Source organism: Nyctereutes procyonoides, unplaced genomic scaffold (genome assembly GCF_905146905.1).
Source record: "Nyctereutes procyonoides isolate TBG_1078 unplaced genomic scaffold, NYPRO_anot_genome, whole genome shotgun sequence".
NCBI classification, from domain to species: Eukaryota; Metazoa; Chordata; class Mammalia; order Carnivora; family Canidae; genus Nyctereutes; species Nyctereutes procyonoides.
In genome coordinates, this window is record NW_026575147.1 from 23,134,031 (window position 1) to 23,160,146 (window position 26,116).

Consider the following 26,116-nt stretch of genomic DNA (forward strand, 5'->3'; position numbering starts at 1 on the left):
TGTCTAGAATGATCTTGCTTCCCACGTTTCAGATACAGCTCAGGTCTCACTTCCTCAAAAACTTCCCCAAATCTATCTGCACTTATAATTACGAGTGTGACTTCAAAGTGGTTGATTTTATTATGGGTCCAAATAACACTGAAGGCAATCTGAGAGTCGACCATGGTCAATGACAATGTGTGTGAATAAACGCACAGTAGTTCCCAAGACAACTACTTTGGAGAATAATAAGAGCTTTGTATTTTCTTCATCACTTCTCATTATTTTGTAGTCACCTGGGTTCTACAATTTGATATTTGAATGTTCTGTTTATGTATTCTAAGTAGACTGTAGTCCTCACGGCAACTGTTAAGTCGCCCTTCAATTGAATGCTGACAGCGGTGACAGGCTGTGGGAGGTTGCTACAGCTGATTCTAATTATTTGCAGATTGTGTATTTGCAAAGTCACCTAAGTTTATCAATAACCCCCAAATCAGTACTTGCAGTATCTGTGTAGTCATTTGTGCACATGTGCAGAACGACAAAACAAACTCGAGTTACCCAATGGACATGTTCCTAGCTGAAATGGAACAAGGTAATGTTCTGCCTTCTTGTTTCAGCTTCTATTATAAACATCCCTTTCATTGTCGTGGCCTATCTTAGGGTCACATTTTTGCATTTTGTCCTTTTTTGTTACGCTATTGCTTAAAATAGCCCCCATGCCTGTGTAGTGCTTAAGTGCTATCTGGTGTCCTAAGCACAAGGCTGTGATGCGCTTTACAGAGGAAATTACGTTAGATAAGCTTCATTCAGGCACAAGTTACCATTGAGTTCAATGTTGACTGTTGAGTTCAATTTAATGGATAAACAATGTATATTAAATAAGGTGACTTGAATAGAAACACATATAAAACACTGCATATATTGATCTATTGACAAGTGTTGTGGCCAGAGGTTCCCAAGAACCTAACCCTGTATTCCGAGAATAGCAATGTGTATAGTATTTGCCAACTCAGTGTTTACTGGCAACTCTACACTTACTGTGAGTAAGGAGAATCAACAGTATATTCTGTGTAATAGTGCTTCTTTGATATATTGGACTTGAAGAGGCAGATTGGTTTCTGCCCTCAGAGAGCTAAGATCTACCATCTTGTTATACATAAGCTGTTCAAGAGAGAATTTTAGCTAGCTCAACTTATCTTATGGAACCATCCAGTTTTGTTCTACTTACCAGTCCTTTCTTTGATGTCCCAAGCAAGCAGGAGGCAGCTTAGTAATTCTATATATGATTGTAAATTTATAAATTGACATTGAAATATGTCTCTTTTGTGAGTTCGCAGAAAATGTGCCATGGTTTGCCCAGTATCTCTGAACCCAGATGAGTCCAGCATCAACGTTCTAGATTATAAAAGAGAACAGGCACTGGAACTAGGCAAGCAACAGCAGCACAACCGCCCAGGCTCAGATGAAACATTGGTTTTTAGCAGTGTAATTTCAAATCCAAATATACGAGTGCGGCCTCACAGAAAACTGCTTTCCATCTGGCTGAGAAACCTCTGCCCTAAGATCTCACAGGCTGATTGGAGTAGTGCATGATAAAATATGCAATTCAAGCAAATATTCCACTGAAGGAGGTTAGGTTAAGGAAGGCAGATCTCTGCAGGACTTGGTAAAGAGGGCTGACCTCTTCCCAATTATACAAGTAACCAAGGGCTTTAGATGGCCAAGCGATTAAGAGTTTTTACAAAAGTCTATATGGGCTAGGGAAATGGGATAGGCTGGGGACAGGCTGACCGAGTTAATAAGTTAAAGGCAAAGGCAAGAAGATTTGATTCTGTTTGCACTACAAGTACAGAGTATAGTACAACAAATGTTCCCCCAAAAGGTGGGGAATTTGAACTGGCCTCAGATGGAATGTGAATCACTGAAACTCCTCTGGTTCTCTCGGGAACCAGGAGAAAAGCCTTTCTCTCATGTCTGTAGCTAAGTCAGATTTGGAAGGAAAGCTGCATTTAGAGGTTAAGTCAGTGTAAAATCTCATCCAAGTTCAAGGTACAGGGATTCTTTCATTGCTACTTCCTAGTGATTACAACCATACTTGGGCCTTGCTTTCTCAATGACAAACACAGAAGATACCTAGAAATGGATAACCAAAACAAAAACTTTGGGGTGCCTGGCTGGCTCAATCGATAGAGCATGCAGCTCTTGAACTCAGGGTTGTGAGTCTGAGCCCCATGTTGGGAGTGGAGATTAGATTACTTAAGAAAACAAACAAACAAAAAAACCACACAACAAACCCTCTGATTCATCCATAGCCTTTAGGTGAAGAACAGTATTATCCATAGAGACAATGCTCAAACTTAAAAACAAACAAAAAAGCTGTTCTTTCCAAGTCTTTGGATAATCACCGAATCTGTAATAGGTAGGAACCAATTTCAGAAACCCTGAACATCCTCATCAAATAAGACTGCACACAGTTCTATCTTACCTTGAGAACAAAAACTGAAGAGATGGATTGAAAAGGAGAGACTCAGACAATTTAAGAACAAAACAGGTATATTTCTATTGGACTACCTGATACAGAGGATAGTGTGGTATGAATGGATATAGTATGAATGACACATAATACAAATATATTTTATTTGAAATAAACAAAAAAGCTTACACAGCTCAACAGGTCACTTGGAAACAAACTTGCTTGACTGTATTACTGAGCAAAAACAAAGCTGAAGCACAAACACCCTTCTTTTTTGACATTTATTTGGAGATAGGTAGGAAGACACTACTTGGTTTTTTAAAAACTGACCTTCCCTTAAGGCCTGGTCATAGAAGTGTAAACAATGTAAATGAATCCACCATTACCAGTTGTCATATCATATCTATGTCACCTGTGTATTCTGAGATCACACATTTACCTGCCAATACACCTGGGAAGGGTTGCTATATCACAGTTACATTTGAGCTCTTGGCAGGCAGGACTGAGGAAGAGTAATTTGGAACAAGTTTTACATCCTATTTAGAACGAATCACTAGTATTCCCTTAAATAACAGGTTACAATAGAAAGATACTGCCTGGAACATATCCTTTTCACTTTGGTTCATTTTTAGTTTTTTTGTTTGTGATTTACATAGTTGTTTGACTCATCTGCTTATAGTATAATCCTGCCACAAAGTATTAAAGCACAAGATACCTAGTATTCCTTCAACATCTGCATTTTTTAAGTTTTATACTCTACTACACCCCTAGTAGGTCAGCAGTTTTTGAATAATACAAAATAATAATAAACAGGTAAAACTCTTCTAAAAATGCAGATGTCTCTAACTATAATGGTATTAGATGGGAAGGAGACAATGAGGGAAGAGAAAAAAACAAACATGTTCATGTGTAGGGAATGTGGTTCAAGTCTTTGGATTTAAAAACAACTTCCCCAGAGAAGCTGGCTATAATGGAATTTCCAGAAAACTTCCTTTGCCCTCACAAAAGGACCTGAAAAGCCCAATCTAAACTTTCAAAACTACAATTATGAGATGTTATAAATGATGATCAAAGCAGTCAGAGGGAGAAGGATGAGTGTGTCTTCCATTCAGCTAGTTTGCAGCATAGCCTCTTTAGCTGTTCTTGGTGGATCAGTAAAAACCGCTGAAGTACCAGAAGTGTTTTGAAGGATAGCGGTAGAAAAGTACTGAGCATATTACCTGTCTATATCAGTAACAGGGCTTCATGGCTAGGAAACTTTTCTAAACAGTAAAATGACTCCAGGATAGGTCTGTCTGCCTGTCTCTCTCTCCATCATTAAATGTGGCAGAATTAAAAAAAGAAAAAATTTACAAGTAGATAGAGTGAAAACAAAAAATTACAAGGCAGAGAACACAAAAGAATCAAGACAATGCTATCGGTTCAACAGTATTCCATGAGGCTAGAAAACCTGTTAACTCTGAAAGCCCTAGCAAAATATCACTCTTGTTTATAAATCACTTATTTATCATATGACCGCATGTTGAATCCTTTCTTTCCATGTACTGAAGAATCCTACATTCAGCTTTTAAGCATTCTGCATTTCTTTGCCAATCTTGTAGCTGAGTATCTTGTTCCAGTCGATTTTGGTGCGGGTAACTGGAAGCTGCCGGCGCAAGGCCTTGAATGTGGTGTCTGACATGGTTTGATAGTTCTCACTAATTGCTGTCTGCAACAGAGAATTGAAGATAAGTTGCTTGAACAGAAAAGGATGGTTGTGATTAGGAAAGTAACTCTGTAGTCAAAGAACATGCCTGAGTCTTGTAAGGATAGACAGGATGTAATATTCCTAGTAAGCTCCTCTCCCATTTCTGAAGTGAGTTAAGAAGCCCACTTACAGTATTTCTAAAACTAGAGCTATAATCCCTTCCAATGTTGAAACTTTGTAAGCACAATGCCAAATTGCAAGGTCTATAGTCTCCACACTTACACTGATTAACACGTATATTTATGTTAAAAGGACAAAGAGAAGTCTAACGAAATGTGTTAACAGCAAAATAAGGTACTAAAGATCTAGAAAAATTAGTTCCAGATCTTACCTGATACTCATTTTCTGCATGCTCTATGATTTTAATAAATTCCTTGGCAGTCTGGACTTCATTCTAATGGAGGAAGGGGGGAAATAGGAATTTTTTAAAAAGGATAAGGAGTGAATAAAAAGATATTGAAAAGACCATCTTAAAGAAATCTGAATATTTGTATAACAATTTATAGTTGTCAAGTGCTCCCTTGCATGTTATCTTTTTTGATTCTTAGAAAAACCCTGTGAAGTACACCTGTTATTAGCATCACCTCCATTTTGCAGATGAGAAAACAGAATCCTTGTGACTAGACCAAAATTATACAGCTCTTGAAAGATAAAGATGGGGTCTGAATCCCAGTCTTTGCCAGGAGACCCCATGCTCTTTCCATCTACCATGGTATGCCCAAAAAGACATCATCACAGTATCTTGAAATGTATATGCCTTGAAAATATCTCTGCTTTCAGATGATATAAACAATGCCCTCACCACTATTAGCCATATATGTTAAACTTATATACTCTTCTATTTGCTACTTATGTTAAGCCAACCAATCACATTTTGCTTTATGTGACTCAGGTACAATATTAACTGAACATATCCTTTTCACTTTGGTTTATTTGGTTTCATTCTCTCTCTTCCTTTCATCATTAAAGTAGAACACAATTAAAGGTAAAAGGTAAGATTTTCTACCTAAAGCAGCAGTCCCCATTTTCTTTCAAATAGTCAAAACCATCTTTTGTTTTTACAATAACACTAAGACAAGTCATTTGCTTTTCCACTCTCCTTCTCAAGTGTGCATAATGCAGGTCTCAGAAGCTACATGTGCGATGGCTTCATCACTCTGACAGCTAATGGAATGTGTGGGCACATAATGAGAATCCAGTGGTCTTTTATTTAGTCAGACACTATACAATTTGTAAAAATGTCAACCACTGCCATTCTTTGCATAATTTTTTTTTGGTTTGGAAAATATGGTTGTTGTTCATGAAAATGTTATTTAGGTTAAAAAGTAATGGGTTTGTTATTGTATTTTTAAATTAAATACATTTAACATTTCTCAGTTTTAACGTCTAATAAGGTAAATATTGTAGATATACATAAACAAAAGCTATCTGGTTATTTTATTTTTCTTAATTATCTTTTATTTTATTTTTTAAAGATTTATTTTAGAGAGAAAAAGAGCATGTTCCTGGTTGGCAGTGGGGGGGGGGGGCACAGAGTGCAGAGCTCAACGTGGGGCTTGATCTCACAACCCTGAGATCATGACCTGAGCCTAAATCAAGAGTTGGATTCTTAACCAACTGAGCCATCCAGGTGTCCTTTTTTTTTTTTTTTTTAAGATTTTCTCTCCCAAAATATAAACTCTGCAACCAACATGGGGCTTGAACTCATGACCCTGAGATCAAGAGTCACATGCTCTACCAACTGAGACAGCCAAGCACCCCAAACAATACCTATTTGAAGGTGCTCAATAACTTGTACAATATAAAGAAGTACTGCGAATGTAAAAAAAAAAAAAAAAAAAAATTAGGCACAATACTTTTAAATTGGATATTCCTAAAAATGTTCAGTTTCTTTAGTGAAACGAATGCAGCTCTACAGGTTTTGTTGGAAAACTTTCCTTCTTTCTGGTATTTACTGATTGAAGATTTTGCTGTCCTTGAGCAAATCCACAATTGAGAAAGAGAGAAAGAAGTTTGGATTCTCTAAAGCTATTATCGCTATTTGTCAATATATCATGTTATGTTACTTTATGTTATATATATACACATATATATATATTTTAAAAGATTGTATTTATTTATTTGACACAGAGAGACAGAGAAAGCACAAGCAGGGGGAGGGGCAGAGGGAGTGGGAGAAGCAGGCTCCCCACTGAGCAGGGAGTCCAATGCAGGACTCAATCCCAGGCTCCTGGGATCATGACCTGAGCTGAAGGCAGATGCTTAACTGACCGAGCCACCCAGGTGCCCCACATTATGTTATATTACATAATTATTTATTATATTTAGTCAAACACCATGAACTAATTATAGCCAGTTGATTGCATACTTTTATCAACTGCCAAAATCAAAGCACTGAAAACAAACTAAATTTCTAGAGACAGAATCAATACTCAGGATCAAAATCAAGTTTTTCAAAGAAAAGGCACAAATGAGATATTAAATATTCCACACTCACCGAAACAGTTACTGAGTCCTGTACATCTTTATGACTAACCAACTGAACATTGCCATCTTCATAATAGTGAACCTGTGTGAGACAGTGGTTGAGCAAGTTTATGTGTAGCTCATATGGAAACCCATTGCTAAGGTACAAATCCATGTCTTAAGCCATCCTCAATCTTTACTAACTCTGAACAAAATATTAATATGAACAATTGTAAATTAAAATGGTGGTTAAGTTCACAGAACACTTCAAATTTTAAGAATTCTCGCTTTTCTTAGCAGGGGAAACTGATTAATAAGTTAGTTCAACAAAATATTTATTATTTGCTCCAGGCATTGTGCTAGGTATTATGAATACAAAGACCTTAAATAAGATTTCTTAATAGTATTAAAATAATCACCATAAAATCTAAACATTAGTTTTTCTCTGTGAAAACCAAGGGATTTTAATTGATCCTAATCCCTTACCCATCTCTCCATATATACAATCATCAATATTGGTAAGTAGATCTGACCAAGGGCAGGAAAAACTTAACTGAGGGTTAAAGACAAATTGAAAAAACAAATATGCCACTGGCAAATTAAACTACAAAAAAGCACAAGTTCTGAGGATGTATGATAAAATGGGGTGCTACAATTATGAGACCAATTAGCAAGAAGGAGTCATACACAAGAGACAGACTAATCAATGACATATCAGGAAGTTTTGGCAACTTACAAGATAGGTTCAGTCAAAAAAAAAAAAAAAAAGATAGGTTCAGTCACTTTAACATGGCTACAAACTGGTTATACAAAATAGGATGAGAGTACTCTTTTGTTAAGTTCATTTGAACAGGGTCTTGCAAATAGGAGTTACCACCTAAATGGACAAGTGGAGAAGAACATCTAGCAAGGGGGTAAAAAAAAGTACAGAAGAATGGTTTACTTTAAAAGAGAGAAGAATAAAGAACTCACTGCGGAAAGGAGTGTGGAAGGGACTGTGGCAGGAGATAGTGCTATGATGCAAGCTAGATACAGTCTGTAAAAAGCAAACTGCTTTATGAACCATGTTAAGAATCCAGACTTTATCCTATCAAAGGTGATGGGGACTCAGGGAAAGGGAATGTTTTAGAAATATTATACTTGTGTTAAGAAAATCAAGTGGAGGGAGCTGAAACTGGGGGCATAATGCTGGAATGGTAGTCTAGGTACTACTGCCTGTTTCCTTCATCTAGACCAGGCTACCAGGAGATGGCTACACAAAAAGAATGTTTGTAGAGATAAAGCAGAAAAAAAGAAGAAAGGAACTATACACTATAGTACTATAGGTATTATTTATTGAGTCCTTACTACATGTTAAACACTGTGCAAAACCATATAGTTATTATTTATCTCATTCAATCTTTACAAAAACTCTGAAACAGGGACCATTGTTATTCCTATTTCACAGCTAAGAAAACTGAGGCTTGAGGCAGTTTAATATCTTATCCACATTTACATATCAAGTAGGAAGAAGAGCCAGAATATGAATTAGGTCAAATTCCAGAACTAAAACTATATCCAACATGCATAATACCTCTCACTGTTAAGTTCTGTCAAAAAATTAGAAATTCCCTGATCCAGGTATAAGTAATGTGTCTCATTAGGGACCTAACTCTTGTAAGATATCATTAGAAGGGGATTAACACAGCCATGCCTTCATCTAAGCAGAAACCATGATCCTATTAGCAACAAAAGGACTTCCCTGAGCAATAGAAGCCACCACAGAGCCTTGTTTAAGGGGACAAAAATAGCTGGCTCTGTCCAGATGGGCAAGACAAAACTAGACTTTCCATGCCCTCTCCAAATCCTTAAATTTCATCTTTTGGCTTTCTAAAGGAGTTTAAAGAGAAAAAGACAATTTAATAATACACTGGAAAAGCAGAGAGTGGATAAATGCCTGTAATACCAACATGTAAGAATTAGAACAGCAAAGATTTGGACAAAAAAGATTGGGCTAAGTAATGATGACATATAAAGGTTCAAATTCCAACAGACAAGTGAGATAGCAAAACTGAATGGACTCCTTTCTAGAAAGGCTCTATTTCTCTGCTAAGTTCTCATACTTTGCATCTGAGTAAACCAAAGAAGCTATGTTCCCACTCCAAGGGGAGACAAGAAAGTTAATCATTTTCTAAGTTTCATCCTAGGCCCCCAAATACTTGATAACATCTAAGAAGAACCAGATCCCAAGCATGTTCCAGGACATTAACTTTGAACAAACCTTGGTTGACAATGGAAATAACATACCCTACCTTCGATGATTTATGGAATACACCCATTATTCATGTGGCACTCGCCTTTGATTGGATCCTTCCCTGAATTCCTGAAGGAACATGTCCCTGGATCCCTTTCCAGGATAAATCTCTAACCCCAAGTGATAGGGAGACTCCCTTTTCCTTTTCTGAGTCTCCCAGACACTCTATTATACTCTTCACTTATGCTATTCAATAAACTCTGCTCTCACTTCCTCTGGGCTTGAGTTTCATTTCTATCCTATGTGAAGCCAAGGACCCTCCTGGCTGGTCCTGTGGGGCCCCTGCTGGGTCCTCAGATCTGGCCTGCCTATGTTACAAGGACAGGATGTTCAAACAGGTGGGTGACGCTCAAACACTAGTTTTGTTTGATCATTTTTAAACTAAGAAACTGAAAAGTCCAGAGGTCAAAAAGAATACTAGGAACAGGAGTAAGTTTGAATAGATGGGGATATTTTAAAAATGTAGCTCTGTCCAGAGAAGAAACAGGGAGTTATATGTTTGAGACAGGTATCTCAGAACCCATCTGAAAGAAGGACTTATGCAGGGCACATCTTCTTCTTCTTTTTTAAGATTTCATTCATTCATTCATTGGAGAAAGTGAGTGTGTGCGCCAAAGAGAGACCCTAGGCAGTGGGGAGGGGAGGGAGAGAAGAGATAGGAGAAGCAGGCTCCCTGCTGAGCAGGGAGGGGAGCCAGACTTGTGGCTAGATCCCAGGACCCTGGGATCGTGACCTGAGCTGAAGGAAGACGCTTAACCATTGTGCCACCGAAGTGCCCCAGGGCATATCTTTTTTGTCTAACAATAAAGACTCTGCAACTAGTTTGAACTTTTATCATGTTTCTTAAGAACTGTAACATGAATAGGAATACAGTATAAGGCCACTAAGTCTTGCTGCTTATAAACTCAATAGAAAATTCTAAAAATATCGATTTCATTATCTAATACACAAATGATAAATTAAACTTAAACTCTCTTTTTAAATTTTTTATAAAGATTTTTTTTAAGTAAAAAAACACCCAGCATGGCGATTGAACTTACAACCCTGAGATCAAGAGCCAGCCAGGCATCCCAAACTCTATTGCAGAACAAAACTTTCTTTTTTGTGCAGTGGAGGGAACAAACCATTTTACTGAGGTGCTTATGGGAAGAATCAAAGGGCTGGGAGGACAATGACATCAGATATCCTCAATGAGATCCTTGGATAAGATCTCTCCAGCTTCAAAGTTGCCAAAAGCAAAGAAACCTTTCTAGCTCTCATCTGCTAATAAAAATTTCAACATGACTATCAACATAAATCCTCAGAAACTGTTGACTTCCCGGAACTACCCTTTTGCCTATAGAATAATCAAAGAGTTAAATATTTTATTGACTGTGCTAAGTAATTCTCACTCTGATTTTTAAGAGACATGTAAATGAAGCAAGACTTTCCCCAAGGTGTGATCAGCCAATCTGGTTAAAAGGTGTAAATGAGGTCTGGGTACTGTCCCTCGTTTTAAGTCTTATCAGAAATTATTACCCTTTATGATATGTATTCTTAATTTATAGGTTTGCATTAGCAAAGGTGAAACACAAGCAACTATTTCCTTCTAGAAGAAAAATAAAGTTACTTACACAAGTATGCAGTAAGCTGCCAGGTTAATGCTGATGTCATAGTTATGGGAGATCTAAAGATTAGGCTACTCATAAATACAGTTAAACAGAAACAGAATAATATATGTTGTCTTAAGTTGGGCTACCCCAGAAGCAGACCCCAAGACAAAGATTTGAGAGAGAGTAGTTTATTTGGGAGGTAATCTCAGGAAGGACTAGTAAAGACTGAGGTGTACTGAGACACAGAAGGGAAGGAAGTGTTATAGATGAATTAATGAACAGGTTCTAACTGTGGGCCCTGGACTCTGGAAGACAAGTATAATATGTGTCAGAGTTGTCCCACCTGACTGGTGAGGAAGCTGGCATATTTATTTATCTACCAACTCTTGTATGGCACTATGGGCTGCTCTGGAGCTGTGAACTTAACATTTCTAGTTTGCCTCATGTTGTTGAATGTGCTCCTGTGGCTAGGGAAAGTTACTTGTAACAGAAAGCTATCCTGAAAACAGTGGATACAGACGTTATCTACTATATATGCTCTGATTAGACAGTGAAAAAGGAGGCTCTTCCTAATTGTTATAAAAGACAACACAATATAATAGTGGTACGATTAGGTACTGATCTTCTCAGTTATCAGTAACTTTTAATCCAACCTGAGAGTTAGCTGGGCTTAAGAATTAAATCAACCTCAATTTGAAAGTTAAATGTCTGCTAGGTTATCAGAAGACTTCAGCCCAGACAGGCATTGAATGAATTAACAAGCTCCTTATTCACTTGCTTATCTGCTCTGAAACCAGCATTAGAAATCTACTCTGCTTGGTTATTTATATTCTATACATGATGGCACTTGGCAATTCTCTCTAGTTCCTCTGTGTTACTTGATTTTAAAAAATAAAATTATTACTTCTTTTCTTCTTTTATTCTATAAAAGAATTTTATTACTATAAAGAGAGTCCCATTCATGTAGCTTTTTGCAGAGCTAAAAGTTTTATATATATGTCTATGTTCACACTTAACTGAGGTAATACACACCAGAGACCCTAAGTAAGTTACAGCAGCTGCTACTTAGTCACTTCTTGTTTTCTTCTTTCCTAGAACTCCTGTTTTTTTAAATTATTACTACTATTATTTTTTTTAAGTAGGCCTCATGCACAATGAGGAGCCCAATGTGGGGCTTGAACTTACCAACCCTGAGATCAAGACCTGAGTTGAGATCAAGAGTTGGATTCAAGTGAATGAACCACCCAGGTGCCCCTAAAACTGCTATCTGATAATTCCTGGAAAAATCTTGTTATTTTTGGAAGAGAAAAATATTAAGCAAGTAGTATACACCTTATGATTATTCTTTATCAATCCAGAATAGCTGTTTAACTACTTCCCCACAAAGGAGGCTGACTCCTATTTCTATATACTACCATCCAACTTACTTTGCATCTACATAGAGCGCCTTACTTCTAATACCAGAACAAATACCAACTTCCATGTTAGCTTTCAAGATATGACATTTTAACATGGCCTATTAACATATGGGGTCTCACCTGAATCTTAAGTACTCCAACCACCTGGGCTGTAGGTGGTGTGATGGTGAACTTCCACTCTGATCTCCAACGACCATTCCTATTAAAACACACACAAGACTGCAGAGTTAGCAGTAAGTCCATGAAAGAGATGATTTGCCACTGAGGCAGAGAATTTGGGAAAGAGGAATAAAAAAGTCATTTCCAGTTTGACAAATCCAAAGCTCTGTCTACTCAACTATAAGTCTGTATCCAAGTACCTAAATATAAACCTTTTCTAAGTTATACTGACTTTCATTTTTCAATCTTGGAATAGAAAACCATATCTATAGTGTTCGTGGAAGGCTCTTCCACACACAGATGGATGGGCTGCTAAGTTTTCCAATTAACTCAAGTATTAACCAAACCCAAGTAAAACTCAGATTTTCAACTCTGCATTTTATTAATCAATCACTTATTCTCAATCAAAATAAGAGCACTTTTTAAAAAAGACAGATTATAATGTCTTGGAATTGAAAGGAATCTAAATGTTCACATCGAAATCCTTCGTTTTACAGATGGGGATCTGAAGTCTCTCAGTCAAATAACTTATTGCAAACTAGATTAAAAACCAAGTTTCAATTGCTGGTTTGGTTTCTTTCCAATATAAATTAGATACAAATAGAAAAGAACATCTACTTTCTTACCAGAAGTTTTTAGGCTGAAACTGGTGGCTTTCAATACATGCAATAATGGTCTGTTGCCCATCTATAGCTTTAGCATAAACCTATCGTTAAAAAAAAAAAAAAGTTAGATTCTGAAAACTTATTTAATCTAAGTGACAAACACTGTACAAAAGTAGTATGCTAAATCCTTAGGAGAGACAAATAATCAGGCAAGATGAGATTACAAGACTTCATGGGATGTGAACACAGAGTGGAACATGTTTAGTTCCACAAGAGACAGTGGTATAATGAATGCAGAAGGAAATACTACTCCTGATTTGGGGTACTAGGGAGGTGCCTGGTGGGTTGGGCCTTACAAGACAGGTAAGATACTCATAAGCAGAGACTGAGAAGAAAGATGAGTAAACTGTTCAAACAGGAAACAGGGGGCTTGTTCAGTAATATGGCAATTAGTTCTTTTGGGTTAGAGAGTGCATATGAGCTAGACTACTGGGTGAGAATCTCAGATAGTAGATTTAAGTCCTATAGTCATAGATGTAAGGTATTAAGTCTGGACATTATTCTATAGGCAATGGACAGCCACAAAAATAATATTACTAGAACTACTGTTTGGGAGAATAATTAATATTGGTATACAAGATAAAATGGAGGAACAGCTAAAGTTGGTTAGGAGGCCACAACATTAATCTAGGCAGTAAGTCAGGGTAGTTTCAGTGGGTATCAGGATGCAGAAGCATAATCAAGTCTAGCCGTATACTGCAAGTGAAGGGCAAAAAAGGGGAAAAAAAGTCAAAATTACTTGCATGCTGAGATGACCAGAGAAAGATGGTAGTCTCATTTATAATTTGGGAAATTCAAATGGAGATGCCCAGCTAGTAGTTAGAAATCCCAACTGTTCCTTAATGTGGAAGAGGTGAACAGAAATGCAATACCAAGGAAAAGCAAAAAAATAAATAGTGCTTTATAGTCCACAAAATGTCATGTTTACTTTCCCTATACTGAATAAACTATGAGTTTCCAAGAGAGTCACATATATAGAGCAATGGGGAATGCCTACATTTTCAAAGGTTGGGGAGAAGAAAAGAAGTAGAGACAGACTTAGAATGAGTAGGGGTGATGACAGAACAGTCTAAGCAAAAGAGAATTTCTGGAAGTAGCTTGTTGGTCTCAGTGTGAAATACCATACAGGAATCAACGACGAAGAAAAGGATACTGAGTCAGGAAATTCAGGAACTATTAGTAACCTCAGAGAGAAGTTTCTGTAAAGACTACAGCCAAAATTCACAGGGTTAAGAAGTAGATATGTAATGAGGAAATGGCACTGGTAGGAGCAGAATGCTCCCAGGTGTGGTTATGTAGCGGAGAAACAGAGGAGGAGGAAAGAAGTGAAGAGGAAAGGAGCAGCAAGGGAGAAAGAGACGTAACTTACAGAAATTATTATGATGAGGAAAAGTTTGTTCTCCTTAAGGACAGAAGAAATAAAAATATTTCTAGGGAAAGAGAAATGTATCAGATAAGATAATATAAAATCAAGAATAAGGATCCTTCTTCCTAAGATTCAAGTACAATGAAAGAGGGAAGATTCCGGAGTGTTGAAAGAGGAGAAAAAGATTTCACATCAGTCTTACTACAATGTGGGGGATCAGACAGATGCTTGATGACAAGGGGAATAGTTTAGAACACACTAAATAGAAAATACCATAGGAATACCATCAGAAATAGGAATACCATCAGAAATACTGAGATGAAATTAAGAATTACTAAGCAGGACAGCTTGGAGGATATAAAACACTTGGGTATAGTAAATACTGTTAGAACAATTCCACTGGCTTTCTGTAGCTCATCTGTTAGCTAAGACAAGTGAGAAAAGGTGAGAAAAGGACATGGTAGGATTACTTGGTATAGAAGTTCTCCAAAACAAGAATGCGTAGTACCAAATTTTAAATAGGTAAGAAATGTTAAGTGGAAAGTATATTTAGGAATGCAAAGTCAATTTCTAAAAAAGAGTATGAGTCACGTCTTCCTTTGCAATACTGGTTGCAAAACGGAACTGTACTTATCCACCAATAATGGGTTTTCTCCATTATTTAAAAAGCATATGTAATAGTAACCAATATCCAACATTTAGGCAGATCTTTCTTTGTGCCAGGCATTTTCTAAGCATTTTATATGCATTATTAGCTCATTCAATCCTTACAACAATCCTATGGGGTAAAAACTATTATTTCCATTTTATAGGTGAAAAGGCACAGAGATGTTAACTAATTTGCCTAAGGTCACATAGCTAATTAAGTGACAAGACTAGGATTTAAACTAGTTAATATGGCTTTAAAGTAGGGTCTCTTAATATTCTATTATTGCCATTTAACTCATCATCATCACATATTGAAAATATTCTAATAAACATTTATCTTAATCATATCCACAATTTTATGAAGGAAAAATCATGAATTATCACTTTTTAAACATCAAGTAGTAAAAAAAAAAAGTCAAATTACCTGATAAAAAAAAAAATTCCAAATAGTTTGGACTCCCCAATGAAAGCATCTAAACTATGTAAGAAGTAGCTTTCTATAAAAATGCCTATACCAAAAAGTCATAAATGTGGCAAAAGCTGTCTTGACAATCTTAATTTACCTTTTCTCCACGTCTAAAGATATTTAAAAACTTGTTTTAATGGGTATAAGGCAATTTCTAATAAGTAAATAAGACAAGAGTGAAATAGAATAGAATGAAATTTAAAAAAAATTTTTTTTTAATTTTTATTTATTTATGATAGTCACAGAGAGAGAGAGAGAGAGAGAGAGAGAGAGAGAGAGAGAGGCAGAGACATAGGCAGAGGGAGAAGCTGGCTCCATGCACCGGGAGCCTGATGTGGGATTCGATCCCGGGTCTCCAGGATCACACCCTGGGCCAAAGGCAGGCGCTAAACCGCTGCGCCACCCAGGGATCCCAGAATACAATGAAATTTAAAATTTTTATGCACTGGGATTTTTAAAAAGAATTTTCCATATAAAACTCTTCATTTATAGAAACCCTTTAAAAATTACTTAGGGAATAAAATACAGAGGAGACTCTAAAAAGAAAGAAGTGATGTTTGGCTAGCCAAAGCCCCCAAATGATAAGGTAAATTTAAGCAATAAAACATTCTTTAATAATGAAGCAGGCAGATACTTAACAGTACAGAAGCCGTTGGAATAATGATCTTTCACATAGGCCCTTAAAGCACTGTCACAGGATTCTCTCCAAGACTTCAGACCTCCGTCTACGTCCTCTGGCTGGGGGTCACTTGCTTCTTTCCGTAAATGGTCAAACTTAAAGGAAATTTTGTTTCTTGGATCTAAAAATCTGCTATTACCCAGGTCACCGTGTTCTGTAATTAAGACCTTCCAAAGAATAATTACAAATATGAGTAACTCTAAAAAGATAGCTCTTGTCAAATTTTACAAAAGAAAAATTCTGAATAAGACAGTTAACTTTCATTTACTCAGGTTTCTCTTCCATACTGATTTTTCAGTCAAGTCACATTTCTTTTAAATTTCATTTTTTAAGTCAACTCTACCCCCAACGTGGGGCATGAACTCATGACCCTAAGATCAAAAGTAGCATGCTCTATTGACTGAGACAGCCAGGTGCCCCTCAAGTCACATTTTTATTTTTTCTCTTTTTTAAGATTTATTTATTTATTTGAGACACAGAGTGAGAGAGAGGGAGAAAGAAACTCAAGCAGACTCCACACAGAGCCTGGCTTGGGGCTCAATCTCACAACCCTGAGAGATCTTGACCTAAACTGAAACCAAGAGTTGGACACTCAATTGACTGCACCACTCAGGTGTTCCTCATATTTTTATTCATTTAAAAAATAAAAAAGATTTTATTTATTTGAGAGAGAGTGAAAGATAGAGAGAGAGAGAATGAGTGGTGGAGATGGGCAGAGGGACAGGGAGACGCAGACTCCCTGCTGAACTCACTCCAGTGTGGGGCTCTCCAACCCAGGGCACTGAGATCATTACCTGAGCCAAAGGCATATACAATTAACCAAATGAGCCACCCAGGTGCCCCTTTACATTTTTATTGCCTCTCCTTCTGCCAATGTCTGTGCCTCTCTGTGTCTCTCATGAATAAATAAAATCTTTAAAAATAAATAAATAAATAAGACTTAATATATCTAGAAGAACTTTCCCAGTGAGTACTTGGAAAACTACTTTGTTTTTGTTACAGTTGTATGTTACTCCACTGTATGGATATACAAAAATTTATTCAACAAGTCCTCTATTAATAGACAGTTGGGTTGCTGCCAATCTCTTGCTATTATGAACAATGCTGCAACAAATATCCTTGTATGTTCATTATGTAGAAATTATGTACGGGTGCCAAGTTCCATGTGAGATAAATTCTCTGACAATTGGGTTAAAGGGAAAATGTATTCATAATATTGACTGAGATTGTCAAACTTTCCAAATCACAGGGTATTGTACCAGGTAACAAGCACATCATCAGCATAAATTTTAACTGGCATTTCTTTTCATCTTATAAAAAGAGTCATTTTCTTTTTTTTTTTTAGAAATTTTATTTATTATTTATTCGAGAGCGAGCATATGAGCACATACAAGCAGGGGGAACAGCAGGCAGAGGGAGAGGGAGAAGCAAACTCCTGGTTGAGCAGAGAGCCCAATGTGGGGCTCGACCCTAGGACTCGTGATCATGACCTGAGCTGAAGGCAGATGCTTAACAGACTGGCCATCCAGACACCCCCAAAAGTAATTTTTTGTATTTCTCCTTCTGTGAACAGTCTGTTCGTATCTTTTGTCCACTTTTCTACTGGTTCTTTTAGTCTTCTTCTAGTTGAACTTTTTATTAAGTAGGCAGATAAAACTTTGCATGTGTTGAGTTTCACATATTTTTTCCCTAATTTCCCATTTATCTTTTGACACATTTACCATTTTTAAAAACTATTATCATTATTTAAATATTTTATTTATTTATTCATGAGACACACAGAGCAAGAGGCAGAAACACAGGCCGAGGAAGAAGGAAGCTCCTCACAGGGAGCCTGATGTGGGATTTGATCCCCAAAGCGGGAATCATGCCCTAAACTGAAGGCAAATGCTCAACTGCTGAGCTACCCAGGTGTCCCTAATACATTTACCATTTTTAATAATTACATATAATTTTACAAAATTTACATATTATAATATACTTAATCATTTCTGAATCAAAGGAGGTTTAAGCTACTTACAGTTTCTGATAGAAGCCACTATAAATTCAACCATAAATAAGTCTTCTGGTTAAAAAAAATTCTTTGGAAAGAATTCCTAGTTTTGACATTACTGTTCTTATCACCATACTAAAGTTTAAAAAACTTGTTTTAATGACAGTAGGAACAATGAATATAACTATTTTCTTAGTCTTACCCTCATTAAGCTTTCTCATCACAATTCTGCAACTTTCATAACTAAAAGGTAAATATGTTCACATTAAAATTTTAATCTGTACTTCCTTAATTACTCCTTCTTGGTGATCTAACACTTTTCGAAATTTGTATTTCCCACTTGAGTGCAAGTGGTTCATGTCTGTTGTTTGTTTATTCCCTGAACTCTTGGCATCATCCTTAAGCATCTGAATAACCTCTTAATCTATTATGCTTGAGGAACATAATTTATTCCTTTTGAAATCTTACTTTTAAACCTTTTTATTATGCAAAGGTCACTTTCTTTCATAAACTTTTATTTTTAAAGTTTTTTTATTTATTTCTCTAAACCCAACGTGGGGCTCAAACTCACAACCCTGAGATCAAGAGTTGCATGCTCCAACTGAGCCAAATCAGGCACTTGCCTCCTTTTATAAACTTTTCATCATTACTTATGATTCTCTTTCCATTTCCTATTAAATTTTACTTTTTTTAAATTTAACTTTTAAATTCCACCTGGTTAATCTAAGTGTACAGTTGGCACTGGAAATCAAAGTTACATTAATCACATAAATTTTATCTATTATTTTCTTTTCCTTTTTTTTATGATATGTAGGGCTTGCTTTCTGATCAATGCCTTGTGTCTTCCTTCATTTGTTGCTGTTGTTGTTTTTAAAGATTTTATTTATTTAGTAATGAGAGACAGACAGAGACAGAGACACAGGGAGAGGGAGAAGCAGGCTCCGTGCAGGGAGCCTGACGCGGGACTCGATTCCGGGTCTCAAGGGTCATACCCTGGGCTGAAGGTGGCGCTAAACCTCTGAGCCACTTGGGCCGCCCTCATTTGTTGTTCTTGATCAGAATAATCCTGCATGGTCTATTTTTCATAGGAATTGTATGAAATCTATTTGAAAAACAGTTTCCACATCATTTATATTTCTTATTCAGATAAGCTTTCCATATTATTTATATTTCTTACTCAGAAACATTGCATTTGGGGCACCGGGGTGGCTCAACTGGTTAACCTCAGGTCATGATCTCAGAGTCCTGGGATTGAGCCCTGCATCGGGCTCCCTGCTCAGCAAGGAATCTGCTTCTCTCTCTTTTGCCCCCTCGCTATCCCCCGCCCCCCACTGGTGCTCTCTCACTCTCAAATAAATGAAATCTTAAAGTGAGATTGGGTAAAATTAACAAGGCAGGAAACAACAAATATTGGAGAGGATGTGGAGAAAGGGGAACCCTCTTGCACTGTTGGTGAGAATGTGAACTGGTGCAGCCACTCTGGAAAACTGTGTGGAGGTTCCTCAAGAGTTAAAAATAGATCTGCCCTAAGACCCAGCAATTGCACTGCTGGGGATTTACCCCAAAGATACAGATGCAGTGAAACACCGGGACACCTGCACCCCGATGTTTATAGCAGCCATGTCCACAATAGCCAAACTGTGGAAGGAGCCTCGGTGTCCATCGAAAGATGAATGGATAAAGAAGATGTGGTCTATGTATACAATGGAATATTCCTCAGCCATTAGAAACGACAAATACCCACCATTTGCTTCAACGTGGTTGGAACTGGAGGGTATTATGCTGAGTGAAGTAAGTCAATCGGAGAAGGACAAACATTATACGGTCTCATTCATTTGGGGAATATAAAAAATAGGGAAAGGGAATAAAGGGGAAAGGAGAAAAAATGAGTGGGAAATATCAGAAAGGGAGACAGAACATGAGAGACTCCTAACTCCGGGAAACGAACAAGGGGTGGTGGAGGGGGAGGTGGGTGTGGAAGTGGGGGTGGCTGGGTGACAGGCACTGAGGGGGGCATTTGATAGGATGAGCACTGGGTGTTATTCTATATGTTGGCAAATTGAACACCAATAAAAAATAAATTAAAAAATAAATTAAAAAAAGTAAAATCTTAAAAAAAAAGAAACGCACCATTTAAATCTATTTAATTTTCCATTCATTTTCTTGATTAAAGTGTGTGAACTATATTGCAGACTTTTGCTAGTCTCCAATCCAATATCCACTCTCCTTTCCCTTACTAACAGAACCACAAAAGTTTTCTGTTTAAAAACATGTGTACAACTAAAAAAAAATGACACTTTCTAGCTAAGAATGACAAAGTGATATGAGTTTTGGCAATAACTTTATCAGTGGAAGCTGCTTCTGGAAAGGCCAATAGCAAGTTCTATTTTTGATCCTAGAACATAGATTCTTTTTCATTTGCAACTTCTTTCTTTGTTCCTGGAACATGGATTCAGTGCTCTGAAACATGGCAGCTCTCTTAAAGAGCATGATAATGAAAACCACACCTAAGGAAGCAACAAGGGTCTCTGATGACATCATGGAGCTACCATAACAGTTCTAATATTAATCTCTGGATTTCTTACATGACAAAATCTCTACTTAACTAACCTACTGTAGTTGACTTGGCATCTACTTTGTCTTTTTTGTTTATTTTTTTCCTTTGTTGGGTGTGTATGTTTTATGGCACCTACTTTATTTTTTTTAAGATTTTATTTTTAAGTAATCTCTATAAACCAATATGGTGCTCAAACTTATAACCCCGAGATCAAGAGTTGCATGCTCTACTCCCTGAGCCACCCAGGCACCCCTATGGCATCTATTTTAATAATTCATATATCTTTCCTTGTTTTAGTGTCCACGTAATGGCTTTTTGTTGTTGTTATGGCTAAGAAGGGAATCTTTTTTTTTTTTTTTTAAAGATTTTATTTATCTATTCATGAAAGACAGAGAGAGAGAAAGAGAGAGAGAGGCAGAGACACAGGCAGGGGGAGAAGTAGGCTCCGTGCAGGGAGCCTGACGCGGGACTCGATCCCGGGTCTCCAGGATCACACCCTGGGCTGAAGGCGGCGCTAAACCTCTGAGCCACCCAGGCTGCCCAGGAATCTCCTCTTGACTATATTTTTAAGCTAGCTACTGATGGATGGTATATGGGAATGTTCTTATGTATCTGGATACGGATCTTATTATTTCAATAATTCCTATTATTAAGTTATACAATATCAACTGTAAGTAATATTTATAATTTCCTTCCAGTATTTATCTTTTATACTTGTAATTAATCTATTTTCATTAAGAAAATTAAGATAAGCAAAAATATAAACCAAAACAAGCAACAAGCAAAACAAATTCTAGTAATCCTGTAACTCTAACACATAGAGTTAAGATTTTGGTCTATATTTTCCCACATTTCCTTTTCTATGCACATCTATATGTTTTATAGCTTTGATTCTTAAGATGCATATGTTCTCCCATGATTTAACATTTTATAAAATGGGATGTATTTTAAACTTGATGGCATCTTAGGACTGTGTCATAGTTTAAATTGTCAGTATTTTTTTTCTTACTCATACATAAAATAATGGTGTAATTTTCACAGAATTTAAGATGCACGTTTTCTAATACAGTTCACTTAAGTATCTATTTAAAAAAATAAACTAGCATAATTCTACATATCCTCCTTTATGTTTTAGCTTAATATATCACAAACATCTTCCCAGACTTGGGAGCACATTCCCAAATCAGTATTTATATCAGTTTTCAATGACTACATGGTATTTTGGTCTGCAGATAATTAATTTAATGTTGGGCATTTAGATTGTTCCCAATCTTTCACTATTATAAACGTTTCTAATATATTTATACACTTATTTTCCTAGGATAAATTCTGCAGATTTGTGGGTTCAAAGAAGATTCAGACTTTATTTATTTTTAAAGATTTTATTTATTCATGAAAGACAGAGTGAGAGAGAGGCAGAGACACAGGCAGAGGGAGAAGCAGGCTCCATGCAGGGAACCCAATGTGGGACTCGATCCCAGGACCCCAGGATCACACTCTGGGCCAAAGGCAGGCGCCAAACCACTGAGCCACCCAGGCGTTCCAAGATTCAGACTTTAAAAAGCATTTGGTATTTAGTGACATATTGCCTTTGAAATGTACATTTTAAATTTGCAAAGTCCTGTTATATAATGTTAATAACTATGATAATAATGGAATTATTTCCTTTTTCCTCTATTTGAATAAGGATGCCTGTTTTCCTGTACAATGTCAAATTTGGTGTTTCACATTATTCTTATCAAGGAGAATTACAGACAGCTATAGAATCTGTGTAAAACTCAAGTCTTATTTTCACTATTCTTGTTAGGGGCAGCTCTCTTTTCCTATCAAAGAAACTCCTAGTATTATGAAAGCTACGAAAACTAAGATATGAATTTATTCAGGATCTGATCTTCAGACACATGCTTTGGTTTATAAAATTTCTACTACCATCCAGGCACAGCCTACTAAAAGAACCATCATTACCTGATCTTCATATCCTTCTATCTTCACAGGCGTGAACTGATCCATGTTATACTGGGCAAATGCACTGTTTAAAAAAAGGGGGGGGGGATTATATATAAACACAAAGGCAATTCAAGTAATAGTGAAAGAGAATGTGAAAACACCCTCTGTGCTCTTTCCCTTTCTCTCTAGGAAACTGGTGTTTTCCAAATGCCTTCCAGCTTTCTTTAGGACCTCTTCTCCACAGAAATCTCAGACATACCCTAAACTCTGAAATTACCTTTTCCCCTCCACTCCTAAGCTCCATCAGTACCCCCACCCCCCTGACTATTCCTAAATTTTAAGCAATTCAGTTTTTGTGAATTACCAACAGCTTTAATCATTTGGACAGAAGCTTTCAGTAAGTAAAAAAAAAAACAAAAAACTTCAATTGATGCACTATTTTAGCAATGCTGTCTTTATTCTGGGCTTTCTGAGATAGGGCAGGTAGTACAGACCACAATTAAATGTACTGGAAGACATCAGACATGGGGAAGAGAATAAGGGCTGAGCGTGAGTCAAGTCTCAGCCGAGAGCTTAAGGCAGAAGAGATTATCTGAAAAGGGGGATATGAATAATTAAAGTGAATGCCTAATATTACTGTTTACTTGTCCAGTGCTACATTTATAGCCATTTTCAATGGCTCCCTGGTACATCTTATAAAGTAAGCAAAAAGGTAAAGTGAAAGAAAAATGGAAATATGCTGGAGTGTAAGAAAGCATAATATACTTACAAAGTATCAGTCTTCTCTCAGAATTCACTTGCCAAGGGAAGAATTAAACACCTCTACAGCCCAATTTTAACCTACTAAAACACCTACGAGACCACTGTTTTTAAGCAGACTATTAAACTCTCCCTAGACTTCAAGATAAACCAAAGAAACAGATATTTAAAGTTAATCTTCAATCTTTTCATTTTTAGGTTATTGTTGTTTTTTAAGTAATCATTTTCTCTTAACACCACATCCCCATTAGCAAAATGAGTCCTAAGCACAGTGGTTCTTCAGAAAAGAACATAAATTAAATGCTTGTGGAAAGTGGATTTTTTTTTTTAGAAAAGCTTAAGGAATAGGGAGTAAATACATATTCTATTCTAAGATACATCCTAAGATTATAGATATCAAACACCAATACCAAACTTTATTAACATTTAATCCCATCTCAAGAAAATGGTATTTCCATTCTACCAGTTGTGTGGGCCAAAAACTTGAGATCATCCTTGATTCTTCTTTCTCTCAAATTTCACATGCAATCCCATCAGTAAATGTTGTAAGTTCTACCTTGAATACATACTCAGAATATGATTTCTTCCCATCACCCATACTACTACCACTCTAGTCTAAACCACTGCCATTTATCTGTGCACTACTACAATAAGTCTTCTTACTCATCTTTCTTCAATCTTTGCCCCCCTGCATAGCAGCCAGTGATTTTTCTAAAATATAATCTAATCGAGTCATTCTCTGCTCAAAACACTGATAATCTGCCCTCTCTTCCAGAATAAAATCCTCTCTTTAACATGGCTGACAACACCCTACTTAGTCTGGAAGGTCTGGGAATTACCAGCGAATGGTTCTAGAGATCAAAAGCATAGGAAAATCCAGGAAAGAGAGTAAATCCTAAATCATTCAGGCTTCTTTCATTTTACATAAAAAGCAATAATGATGAGGATGATGATTATTGAAACATTTACTGAATGCTTACTATGAGGACTATGGCCAAGGGACTGAAGCATCTCATTACAGAAAAAAAAAAAAAAAACCAAAAAACTAAAATTTTCATCCCTGTGGAAAGTCACATATTTGGGCATAAGACAGCTCTCCTTTAGTAAGAGTGTTCTCTGAAAATCTAGAGTCTGTAAAAGCCAGAATATTTATAAAAACAAAGCTTTGTTGTTGGGGCAAATAAAGCATCTGAACTAAACACTAAATTCTACTATCATTCCTAATTGGAAATGGGACAGTAGGCTTAGGATGCAATCAGTCTTGGGTCTTGGCATTCTACTCCCCATCTCCTCTTTAGCACTAGCTTATCACATGAAATACAGAGATTTATTTTGGGTAGCTCTCAAGGATAAAACTAAGACAAATTAATGGCAGCAAGGAACTTGCCTTGTGAGATAGTGAATTCCTTATTATTAGAAGCATTTAGATTGGATAATCATCTGTTGACAAAATATAGATGAGGTTCTTTCAATGATAGGGCAGAGAATAGACAGGTTGAACTACCAAATCATGAATGCCTTTTTCTGTGGCATCTAAGAGAAACCAGCATTAGAATGTATCTTTGGTGTGTGTCTAAATCAATATAAAATGAGAATATCATTCATCACAATTATAGTGATGCTGTACAAATGTTAGGGTTTGCAGAATCTGGTCCCAGAATGAGTTCCAAAAAAGCACCATAGACAGGGCAGAGGATGCTTGTTTTCCAGGCAGAAGCTCTTAGGATAGTTTTCTATAGCTAAAATCTAAACCAGCTATTTATCATACCGAATGCTTTTATGATAATTATCTGTTGCTTTACATCAAAATCTTTGTCCCAACCTCTCCACCCACCCTTTTCCAGTCATCATCCTTTTCTGGTTTCCTCTTTACAAAGGAACTCTGGGACAATTAGATAGATAGTCATTGAAATAGAATTTTATATGTAAAGGAGAGTAGTGATTAATCCAGATAACAAGGGACCTTGAAAACTACTATTTAGATTGGAAGAAAATAAAAACATATATTACTATGTTTCTGAGGACAAAGATAAAATGAAAGTGCTATTTTAAAAAGATTAACTAGCCTGATAATGATAAGGAATCAATGACTGAGTTGAATAATCATGCTATTATTCTATGGTTAATCTATTACAGCACTTTATGAATATCTACTATTTTGTGCCAATTTGAGAAACATTATTCCTCAATAGCAGCCTAATCTATCATTAGCAGTTTAAAACAAAATTCAACATGAAAAGGAGTACAGTGGATACCCTAACAGCACACATTAAACTCTGCTTTAACAGGGAAAATCTGGGCAAAAAGAAAAATAAGATCATATATATAATAAGCTTTAAGGATGAAAATAGCATGGGGGGGCATACTTTCTCAAGTTAAAACAACTAAAACTGCTAAAACCAACTGCTTTTATTAAAGTATTTCAAACTTAATTTTCAGGATGCAAATTTATTATCAACATAGTTTATACAAAATTAAAATAATATATAAGTGGATTTCGAAAGATACTTACTGTGCTGCCCCTTCCCTGAGGAGATTGTCATTATTAAGTAGTAGCCGGACATCTGAGAAGGAAAAAAATGTTAAAAGATGTTAAAATTAAAATGTTCAGTAGAGGACAAACTTCAGAAGTTTTTTAAATATTAGGTTTTGCAAAGTTAGTCTTCAGATATATATATACACACAGAAATCCTAAAAATGCAAATGAACAGATACTAATAGATTTGAATGTAATTATTTGTGACACAACAATAGCTTCTCAAAGAATTTCATAGCAAATGAAAAACATGACTTAAAGTTATAGTTAGTACTCCTAATTTTGTTTCTAAAGAAGCTTTTATTTTATTATTATTATTTTTTAAGATTTTATTTATTTATTCATGAGAGACCCAGAGAGAGAGAGGCAG

The 26,116-nt window shown here is 36.4% G+C and overlaps 1 protein-coding gene and 1 long non-coding RNA gene across 2 annotated transcripts in view; one reads left to right on the plus strand and one right to left on the minus strand.

Moving 5' to 3' along the window:
* The window catches only part of LOC129501352 (uncharacterized), a 44,847-nt gene that overhangs the window by 1,815 nt on the left and 16,916 nt on the right, over positions 1-26,116 (plus strand). The gene's annotated exons all lie outside the window — the stretch shown is intronic.
* The window catches only part of CAPZA1 (capping actin protein of muscle Z-line subunit alpha 1), a 47,237-nt gene continuing 23,723 nt past the window's right edge, over positions 2,603-26,116 (minus strand). Inside the window, exons 3-10 of the mRNA XM_055312414.1 lie at positions 25,723-25,774; positions 22,470-22,533; positions 15,915-16,121; positions 12,757-12,836; positions 12,092-12,170; positions 6,700-6,771; positions 4,534-4,596; positions 2,603-4,163 (exon numbers count right to left, since the gene is read on the minus strand). Coding sequence (XP_055168389.1) covers positions 4,023-4,163; positions 4,534-4,596; positions 6,700-6,771; positions 12,092-12,170; positions 12,757-12,836; positions 15,915-16,121; positions 22,470-22,533; positions 25,723-25,774 — 758 coding nt within the window. The 3' untranslated portion in view covers positions 2,603-4,022. The remainder of the gene's footprint in view (positions 4,164-4,533; positions 4,597-6,699; positions 6,772-12,091; positions 12,171-12,756; positions 12,837-15,914; positions 16,122-22,469; positions 22,534-25,722; positions 25,775-26,116) is intronic.